The 11,085-nt window shown below is 37.4% G+C and overlaps 1 protein-coding gene across 3 annotated transcripts in view; it reads right to left on the reverse strand.

Moving 5' to 3' along the window:
* Window positions 1-6,760, reverse strand: part of LOC105444772 — a 33,489-nt gene extending 26,729 nt beyond the window's left edge. The window contains exons 1-7 of one of the 3 annotated variants that reach the window (XM_030994727.1): window positions 6,639-6,760; window positions 5,046-5,171; window positions 3,358-3,477; window positions 2,752-2,862; window positions 1,674-1,799; window positions 1,149-1,268; window positions 8-133 (exon numbers count right to left, since the gene is read on the reverse strand). In XM_030994727.1, the coding sequence (XP_030850587.1) occupies window positions 8-133; window positions 1,149-1,268; window positions 1,674-1,799; window positions 2,752-2,862; window positions 3,358-3,477; window positions 5,046-5,171; window positions 6,639-6,672 (763 nt within the window). In that variant the 5' untranslated portion in view covers window positions 6,673-6,760. The remainder of the gene's footprint in view (window positions 1-7; window positions 134-1,148; window positions 1,269-1,673; window positions 1,800-2,751; window positions 2,863-3,357; window positions 3,478-5,045; window positions 5,172-6,638) is intronic. The other 2 variants (XM_030994728.1, XM_030994730.1) reach the window with 2 other exon arrangements.
* Between the last annotated feature and the right edge of the window lie 4,325 nt (window positions 6,761-11,085).

The raw sequence follows: 11,085 nt of genomic DNA on the forward strand, positions 1-11,085 counted from the left end.
TACTTACCGGTACACGTTGTGCCATCATGATGAAGGTCATATCCTGCTGTACAGGAACAATCGTATGAACCGGCAGTATTGGTACAATTCTGACTACATGCATTCATGTCTGCTGAACTACATTCGTCAATATCTGCACAAATCAAAACAGACACATAATGTTGCAAATGATCTAAATCCTACATCTTTGAATAGATTACTGTCAGACATAATCATATTTTCACAAAGAAAGCTTAAAGTAAAGGCTGCAAGCTGCCAAGCTACGAGAACGACAGCTTACAAAATTGTTGTATAGTGATCTGAGGGTCTATTGTTAATGCCTACTGGGCCGTTAGTGTACTGGGATGACCCGTTAGGTTTAATAATCTTGATAAAAACATTATATTGTCAAAGAACCTGACAATGTAAAGGAATGACTGAAGAAAAGTTAGAAAAATGAAAAGATAAAGAAAGACTGATAACAAACAATTTGTTGTTTCAATACGTGTAGATGTTCATACAATCTTCCTACACAGCTCGCCACCAAATTTTATACCGAAAGCTTTGAGTTGTGAATACTAATTTACCTGGAAAATCTAGAGGATATCTAACCGTTTGCATAATTTGGCAAATATACTTTTGTTTGATGGGTAATTGATAACATGCTTTTACATGAATCTCGTACGAAAAACACTAGTGCGTAAATATTTATATAATACTATACACACATACATGTTTATATAAATATATATATATATATATATTAAAATGACATAATGAATTTCCATGAAATATGAGATACAGAACAGATCATATAAGCATGCATAATTCTCAGTGATGTATTTGTAGCAAGAGTTATAGCAGCAGTTAAACATGTAGTAGGTAATATGATTCTACTTCTACTGCTATATAGCTACTACTGCTGCTACTTCTTCTACTACTACTACTACTACTACTAAAAAAAATGATCATATGTTCAAGATAATGACAATAATAATAATCATAATAATAACTAGAAAAAAATTATAGTGATAATAAAAACAGCAATGTCCTAGATTAATATAGCATTTAACATATCTACAATGTTTCAAGGTACTCTACAAAATAGAAATTTTATATAGGCATGAAATGAAACACTAACATTCCATGATCATTTGTATTAGGCTTACCTATACATGTAAATCCATCAAAATGCAAAGAATAGCCCGGGCGACAAGAGCATAAATAAGCACCGACGGTGTTGTTACAGATGTGAGTACAGTCATTCGTAAACAGGCATTCGTTGATATCTAAAAGTCATACACAAAATAAAAAGATACAATGCAAGTGAGAAGTTTAAAACGTTTCACCTCAATCAGAGAGTCGCTTTTTGAGGACTACTGTCCCTCGATAAGGACAAAAGTCCTGCGTTGACTTTTAAGAATCGCCCGCTGCTATAGGAATTTTGTAGCTTCACAAATTTACTATATATTTATTTCCTATTATAAAACACTGTTCTGCGTGCCCCCCCCCCCAAAAAAAAAGTACAGATCTGAACGTCTGATGCAATGATTTTCCCAAAAAGAGATAGAGAGGTGCATAGCTGGTTGTAATACCATGGCTTTACCCACAACATCCTAGATTATCTATATCTGATCATTGGACAGCAAATTACCAAATAGGTCTAGCTTGGACTTGTTTTGTACATTACTTACCGTTACACGTTGTGCCATCATGATGAAGCTCATATCCTGCTGTACAGGAACAGTCGTAAGAACCGGCAGTATTGGTACATATCTGACTACATGCATTCATGTCTGCTGAACTACATTCGTCAATATCTGCAAAATCACAACAGACACATAATGATGCCAATAACACACTAGGGTTTTAGTCCTATATTCCAAATCGTACATCTTTAAATACCGTGTAAGTCAAAAAAAAGTTTACACCTAGAAAATTGCTAATTATTTTTAAAATCCTCTATGAACAGTTAATTATTATACATCTTATGAAAGAGTGTTTTATCCAAAATCATTTGGTACCATTTTGGTGTGGTATATGTTCACGCTTGAACGAACAGGAGGCATTGTTTGCGAGAGTGCAAAAATCGACTTGCGCCAAAGTGATGCGTACAGTATGTATTAAGTTGGGATTAGCGGAGTGAGAGCATGAAATAAATGTATCAAATGAAATGCTTTGCATATGCATTTTGCAAAAGGGCAAAGTCACATCACCCACACACACGCGCACAAATGTTCGTTGATATTTGATATTCGATATTTGATATGTGTGGCATGGCTAATTTACCTGGGAAACCTAGAAAACACTTAAACATTTGAATGCTTTGGCCAATATATTTGACAAGCTTTTATTCAATAAGTAATTGTTTTCGGAAAAACACCAGTGCGTAAATTTACATACGGTACATTAATGGGTACCTACAAAAAAAACATTGGGCATACTAAGACCCTATCCAATGAAAATACAACTTGATTTAAATGGAAAACTGAATGAATGTAGAATACAAATATAAAGAAATAGAAAGTACATGTATTTATTCTTTAATTACTGCACAAAAGCAAATTAAAACCTCATTTACTGCACCCCTCCAAATTACAGGTCAACATGGGTTAAATTTACAGAAGTTACAGTGATGACATAACATGTTGACCCAATCGGTTCCTATCGGACGTTATATGACATTGAGAGCTTTATTTTACCAGGTCAGGGTTCGGTATTTCGAAAGAGACAAAGTGCAAAAATGATGACAGGTACTTATGAAGTCATTACCATTGTTACATTGGAAGCCAAGCCAACCAGGTGAGCAAGTACAGGAATAAGAGCTGAGCAGATCAGTGCATACTCCATTGAAACATGGATTTGACAAACACTCATCAATTTCTGTAAAAAATGAAATGAGAATGATAAATAACTTTCACACTATACATGCACATTGAATATCACAGTATGCTTCCATACTGGGATTTGTATTTATAGGCTAGTGATTTTTTAACAGAATAGGAAGAATGATACTTTATAATTGCATATAATTTTCTTTTGGTTAAGCCACTTAGTATCTTTTAAGATCTAACTTTAAAGATTCATAAATAGTGTATCACTGACAAAATTGAATGAAATGTGAATTACATCTACGTTTCTGCTCTATGGGCAATGACGTGCATTTGAAAGAATTCTACTTCATACAGGTAACTGTTATATGAAATGTTATGGTGACATCTAAAAAAATATAAATCTCTGACTCTATCATCTCTCTATCTCCTTCAATTCCTGTTTTAAGTTCCTAGGCTTTTGGCCATCCGATTTGGGAAGAGGAGGAGAGGGGAGGGGCGGATGTGCCCCTGTACCCTTGAGGATAAACTACTTGTGTATTTGTACCGTTACATGTCCTCATATCGATATCAAGACTGTATCCATCATTGCACGAACAGATGTAGCTGCCTTCAGTGTTAGAGCATTCTTGACTGCAGTCACGGACTAAAACACATTCGTCTATGTCTGAAAGAATACAAATGGAGAAAGAGTCGCTGTAAAATTGAAGGAATATAAGGACAAGGTTTTTACACAATTATCACATCTCTGCTAAGGCCCCCCCCCCCCCCCCCCTATGATCTCGGCCGTGAAATGCCCGATCGCCGCGAAAATGTGCATACATGTCAATTGAAGTGTATAGAATACTATGGTTATTTCAATTTTTGGAAAAATTCACTCATTTGCATATTTATGGTACTTTATGCAAATAAGGTCATAAAATTCACATTTTTGCCCTTGAATCAGACATTATTCATATTTAAGCATTCTTTCTCACTACATATATTTGTTAGACCATTTGGAATAATAATACAACACAAAAAATTGAAAAACCAAGGTTATTCCTTATGTTATCTATTATTTTGATAATTTCTTATGTATTTCTTTGTTTTTTTAACTTATATATTTTATTGTTTTTGTTGTTTTATTTCATTTCCAAATATAATTCAACTATTTTACCCCAAAATAAACACCTAAACTATAAACAAGACCAGATAACCAATGTTTTAGCTCTTTATTTGAAAAATGAGATTTCCGTATGTTTTGTACACAAATCACAAAAATGAGCGATTTTCAAAAGATGCGCAAGACTCGAAAGAAAAAAGTCACAAAATTTCAGTGCAAGGTTTTCTTGCGTTAAAAAATTATCGCGAAAAAATGTCGAGGGGGGGGCTTCTAAAGCCCCCCCCCCCCCCCCCCGGGCTAAATAGGGTTAACCTTAGGTGAAGTTTTTGATGTTAACGCCGCCGCCGCCACCGGAAAAGCCGCGCCTATGTCTTGCTTTTTGCTACGCATTCCAAGTCAAAGTTTCATCTATAAAGTACTGTGTATGTGTGCATTAGTTGCAGGGGCATACGCAGGATTTTTTCAAGGGGGGGGGGTTTTAAAATCTGGCCCAAAATATTTTGCTCCCAAAAATTTGAAAAAATCGCGCCGGCCGAAAAGTCGCTCAGTGGGGGGGGGGGGGGGGGGGCGTGTAAGCGGACACTTTTTTCTTTTTTTTTGGTAGTCCAAAAAAAAAAATCGCAACGACTCAGCCAACCGAAAAGTCGCTCAGTGGGGGGGGGGGGGGGGGGGTAAGCGGACACTTTTTTAAATTTTTTTTTTTGTTGTCCAAAAAAAAATCGCAGCGACTCAGCCAACCGAAAGGGAGGGGGGGGGTGTAAGCGGACACTTTTTTTTTTTTTTTTGGTAGTCCAAAAAAAAAATAGCAACGACTCAGCCAACCGAAAAGTCGCTCAGTGGGGGGGGGGGGGGGGGGGGGGGGGAGGGTAAGCGGACACTTTTTTTTTTTTGGTTTGGTCTCGGAATTTGACATTTTTTTTCATTGGGGCGGGGGGGTAAGGCCAAAACCACCCCCCTGCGTACGCCCCTGATTAGTTGTAGCTAATTTTGTTAGAGCGCTGAATACCTGTTTGGATGTTAATTAATTAATTCCTTTAGCCAATATTGGTATGGATGATTCATCCCAAGAATTACATATTTTGAACACTTGAAATCAGGTTTTTTAAACATCTACTTTATAAGACTAATACCTTGACACATTGTCCCGTCTGACTGAAGTTGATAGCCTTGATAACAGGCACAGCTGTATCCCATACCCATGCCATTATCAATGCATCTCTGACTACAGTCATGACTAACGGCACATTCATCCACATCTAGAATAAAGAACAAGGAGAAGAAGTAGAAGACGAGGAAGGAGAAGAAGAAGAGAAAGAAGAAAAAGAGGACGAAGAAGAAGAAGAGGAACAAGAATTAAAGAAGGGGAAGGAGAAGAAGAAGAAGAAGAAAAGAAGAGGAACAAGAAGAAGGGAAAGAGGAACAAGAAAAGGAAGAGGGAAAAAAGGAAGAAGAAAACGAGGAAGAGGAAGAGGAGAAAAGAAGAGGAAGAATAAGAGAAAAGAAGAGGAAGGAAAGAAGAAGTGAAAGAGGTAGAAGGAAGAGGAAGAAAAGACGAAAAGAAGTGGAAGAGGTTATTTGGAGAAATTAGTATTCACAAAACAAACGAAAAGTGCTTTTAAGGCTCTCCTCAGTATTGGGGTAGCAAATGTACGATACATGTTTCATTGACAATACTCGGCTCTCAATTTCAGACACATGACAAAACATTTATGTTGACATTAAACTCCAAATCATAACTGATATTCATAAAATCAACATCCAAGTGAAACTTTAACCCTAAAACCAAGATCAAGGAGAGGAAGCAAAAGGAAAGAATAAGATGAAGTAGAACAAGAAGAAGATAAAAAAAGAAGATGAAGAAACAGGAGATTTTAGGAACATTTGAAGAAGATGTAAAAGAGGGGGGATGAAAAAGAAGAAGAAGAAAAAAGAGAAAAAGAAGAAAGTAGAAAATAAGAACAGAAGAAGAAGAGGAGGAGGAAGAAGAGGATTTTACGGATAATTGAAGAAGAAAAGCTAAGAGTAGAAGAAGAACTAGGAGAAGAAGAAGATAAAATGGAAAGGAAAAGAAGAAAAAAGAAAAAGAGGGAAGAAGAAGGAGGAAAAGAAGGAGCAGAAAAAGAAGAAAATAGAGAAAGAGAAGAAAAGAAGAAGAAGATAGCTTGCAGGCATAATATATATTTTAAAAAAACACACAATTTGCTGGTTGGGCTTCAGGTATTGGGGAAGCCAATGTACGATCCATGCTCCGGCGATATTATTTTTTTGTCCCGCTGTCCATGCCATACCCAGAACCAAACTTCAACCTTAATTCAATCTTTAACTTTGGTCTTGGAAAAATCACTATCCTAACCTTAAAACCCAATCGCGACTCTTAACATTCACCTATACCCATGATTATGATGTAATAAAGCCCAAGCAAATGTAGGGTCATATGGATACCATCAATAAATGGGCTATCATACTAGGAGAGGGGGGGGGGGGGGGAAGGAGGGAGGATGTTAGGAATGAAATGACTTGGTTAATATATAAAAATGTATGTATAAATACATCAGAAACATAAAGGTATTCAGATGCTGTCTTCACATTTCATTCAAGTTTTTTTATAAAGAGACTTTGTAAAAACTTGTTGTTTCCAGAAGAAATGTTGATTTTAAAGGAGTGGTTAAGTCATGTCTTCAAGAATTATGTATAAATGCTGATTTAGGATGATAAATAGTTACCTTCATCACATGTAGGTCCAGTCCATCCCTGCATACATGTACAAGAGAAGGCATTTTGAAGATTGGCACAAATTCCTTCATTTTGACACGGTCTCACGTAACACTCATCAATATCTATCAACGGTAAGGACAATCAAAGTACATTTGGAATCGAATTAAAAGATGGAATTAAGTGAGTTGAAAGATATTGGTATCGATGCCATGATCGCCAACTACACAATGTACAATATCGTTGGCACGCATACAAGTATTTCCAAGTATTTTCAAGTATTTCCCACCCGCCGAGAAATTGCCGACCCTGGCGGTAAACACCTTGGTTATTGAATTAGATTATATGTTTCCATTAAAACTCATGTAAAGACAAGGCGAGTGATTGGCTCACTACTTTAGGTATAATATAGATGTTTGATTCCAAATAATTAGGTACTTCATTTTACAGGACAATTACTATTTATTTTCAGAGTGCATATTATTTACCTAGCTCTGATATTTTAACCTTTGCCATTTACAACAAACCATCTAACATAACATATATTAACTGAAAGGGGGAATCATATACATTTTTACCTCTGACATTTTCACATCTGACATTTTCACGTCTGACATTTTGATTACATCATGCCTTTAAAAAACAAAAATTGTATTGGGCCATCTAGCCTTCTACATGTTCATCAAATGCAGACAGCTGAGAAAATGCAAACAATGGGTACGTGCGCAGGGTTGCTTGGATACGGTACAATGCAATTATATACTCATTTGACTGGTTGGTCATAAAAAAATTTAACCATAAAAAATTACCAGGAGTGAAAATATGCTAATTACGATCCTTGTAATCGATACCATGTGAAGAGCTTAAGACCACATATGTACATATTATTTTACAAGCGAATATACTTGCCTTCCTCGCACATTGTTCCTGTCCAGCCGTTCACACAGGTACAGCTAAATGCATTCTGAAGATTGTTGCATATCCCATCGTGATCACATGGATTTGGAAGGCATTCATTCACATCTACGAAAGAAAAAGAAAAATAATGATACCATACTGTTCGCTCAAGTTAATTTGTCCTCAAACTGCTGAAATGTATTTTTATTTGCGCCATATTTTGGTTAAAGCGTACATAGATCAATTTCTGGTTCAAGTACCCAATCATCATCACCACTGTACCTTCAATCAGTGATCTAACATAATCTAGCATAACATATATTAATTGAAAGGGGGAATAATATATATATTTTTACCTCTGACATTTTCACGTCTGACATTTTCACATCTGACGTTTTTGCCTGGCATGGTATTAGATAGCCTTGATTACATCATGCCTTTAAGCTACAGTCCCATATACGTCCCGGACCGTCCCGGACCATCCCGGACCCCATCCGGGGTGATCCGGGATTCGGTCCGTGTTGACACCGTGTTGGCACCGGGGTGGTCCTGGATGGTCCTGGATGGTCCTGGATGGTCCGGGATGGTCCTGGGCGGTCCGGGAGTCGACCCCGGATGTTTTTGACGGTCAAAAACTGCCGGGGTGGTCCGGGACGGTCCGGGACAATAGTTTGATCCGGGGTGATCCGTGTAGCCACCGTGCTGGGTCCGGGGTCATCCGTAGTGGCGCCGGGGCGGTCCGTGTTGATCCGTGGCAGTCCGGGAGTGAGTTATTGACCGCCCAGGACCATCCAGGACCATCCAGGACCACCCCGGTGCCAACACGGTGTCAACACGGACCGAATCCCGGATCACCCCGGATGGGGTCCGGGATGGTCCGGGACGGTCCGGGACGTATATGGGACTGTAGCTTTTAAAGCATCACACTTTTTTTAACAAAACATCCCGGACCATCCCGGATCACCCCAGACCATGGTCCGGGATGGTCCGGAGTGGTCCGTGCTCGTCCGTGCTGGTCCGGCTTTATATGGGACTGGGGCTTTAAAAAACAAAAATTGTATTGGACCATTTAGCCTTCTACATGTACATCAAATGCAGACAGCTGAGAAAATGCAAACAATGGGTACGGGCGCAGGGTTGCTTGGATACGGTACAATGAATAATATACTCATTTTTGTATTTATTATTAACATTTATTTCCTTCTCAACAGCACAATATAAAACACAATGTACATGTATATATACATGATATATGTAACAATTATTTCAACATAGAGTATACAGTAATTAATTTATATACGGAAGGAAGCGAAAACCCGGAAAGCGTAGCTTGAGTTGGGAACGCCCATAATAAATTAACACAGTTACCGAAAGAACATTATAGACATTATTATGAAAATTACATTGTATATAACAGAACGTTGATAGGAAAGAAAAAATAGTGAAAGGAAGAGAGGAGAGAATTAAGTATAGGAAGGCATGTTCACTTATAAAGAGAAAGTTACATCAATTGGGCTGTACATGTGTCTGCGATTACATCATAAAGATAACGAAGTACAATTGTAAAATAGACAGCGGGTACATATCATTACAAACAAGCAAAATCATCAAACAGACAACAGCTTTATCCGACAGCATTGTCCTGGGAATATACAGATGGTACTAGCAACAAGTTATCAAAGTAAATAAATAATCGGTCATACAAAGATGTCATTAAATTCCACAAAAGATCATTTCACACATAAATACAAGAGAGGGTATCAATATCGAGCAATTAAATACATTTTTGCCTTACGGGAAAAAGTCTGCAAGGAGAGCGATTTGTGTAGAATAGATGGTAAGGTGTTCCAAAATTTTGGTCCAGAGTATCGAATGTCAAATTGAAATCTTCGGGTTCTATGTTTAGGGAGACGAATGTTGGCAGCGCATCTCGTATTATACGTATGGGTTTCCGAGTTGCATTTAAAATTGATAAAATTACTAAATTGTGATGGGAAGATGTTATTCATGCTTTTATACATGAAAATACCCTGTTGGTGCAAGTTAATATCACTGAATCTCAAGAAAATAATTTGTTTAAAGATGGGACCAGTATGGGAACGATAGTGCATTCCGGATATTATACGAATAATCTTCTTCTGCAATAGTATAAGCTTTTGTATTTTGTACTTGCAGGAATTCGCCCAAACAAGATTACAGTAAGAAATAGATGGAATTTTGACTGCGCGCAGTCAAAAATGATGCCTCCGCCATAGAGCAATTAAAACAAGTTTGCAGTTTAAATCTCCAGTGGTTCTTGAGATATCATGATAACAATCTCAATGTATGGAATTTCATAAGTTGACCTCTGTGACCCTTGACCTTTGACCTACGTGCTCCAAAATCTAATCAGATTGTCTTCCTATGGTAATACACACTATCATTAAGTTTGAAGTTTAAATCTCCAGTGGTTCTTGAGATATTATGATATGGTGATACATACTATCATTAAGTTTGAAGTCAAAATTCTCCAGTGGTTCTTGAGATATCGCGATAACGATCTCAATGTATGGAATTTCATAAGTTGACCTCTGTGACCCTTGACCTTTGACCTACGTGCTCCAAAATCTAATCAGATTGTCTTCCTATGGTGATACACACTATCATTAAGTTTGAAGTTTAAATCTCCAGTGGTTCTTGAGATATTATGATAACAATCTCAATGTATGGAATTTCATAAGTTGACCTCTGTGACCCTTGACCTTTGACCTACGTGCTCCAAAATCTAATCAGATCGTCTTCCAATGGTGATACATACTATCCTTAAGTTTGAAATTTTTACATCTCCAGTGGTTCTTGAGATATCATGATAACAATCTCAATGTATGGAATTTCATAAGTTGACCTCTATGACCCTTGACCTTTGACCTACGTGCTCCAAAATGTAATCAGATTGTTTTCCTATAGTGATACACACTATCACTAAGTTTGAAGTTTAAATCTCCAGTGGTTCTTGAGATATCATGATAACAATCTCAATGTATGGAATTTCATAAGTTGACCTCTGTGACCCTTGACCTTTGACATACGTGCTCCAAAATCTAATCAGATCGTCTTCCTATGGTGATACATACTATCCTTAAGTTTGAAGTTTAAATCTCAAACGGTTCTTGAGATATCGCGCTAACAAACTCAATACAAGGAATTTCATAAGTTGACCTCTGTGACCTGTGACCTTTGACCTACGTACTCCAAAATCTAATCAGATCGTCTTCCTATGGTGATAAATACTATTCCCGAGTCTTAAGTTTAAATCTTAAATGGTTCTTGAGATATTGTGATAACGGTCAAACGGGACGGACGTACGGACGGACGTACGGACGGACAACCCGAAAACATGATGCCTCCGGCACCACCTTCGGTGGCGGAGGCATAAAAATATGGAAGTATAAGAGCACAATATAACATACGTAGAATGTGATTAGGCAAGAGATGTTTGAGTCTGGATATAATGCCAATGTTTTTGGACACCTTACTTTCAACTTCGTGAATATGGTATTTCCAAGACAAGGAACTATCTAA

This window comes from Strongylocentrotus purpuratus, unplaced genomic scaffold (genome assembly GCF_000002235.5).
Source record: "Strongylocentrotus purpuratus isolate Spur 01 unplaced genomic scaffold, Spur_5.0 spur5_scaffold_21, whole genome shotgun sequence".
In the NCBI taxonomy this organism is placed as follows: Eukaryota; Metazoa; Echinodermata; class Echinoidea; order Camarodonta; family Strongylocentrotidae; genus Strongylocentrotus; species Strongylocentrotus purpuratus.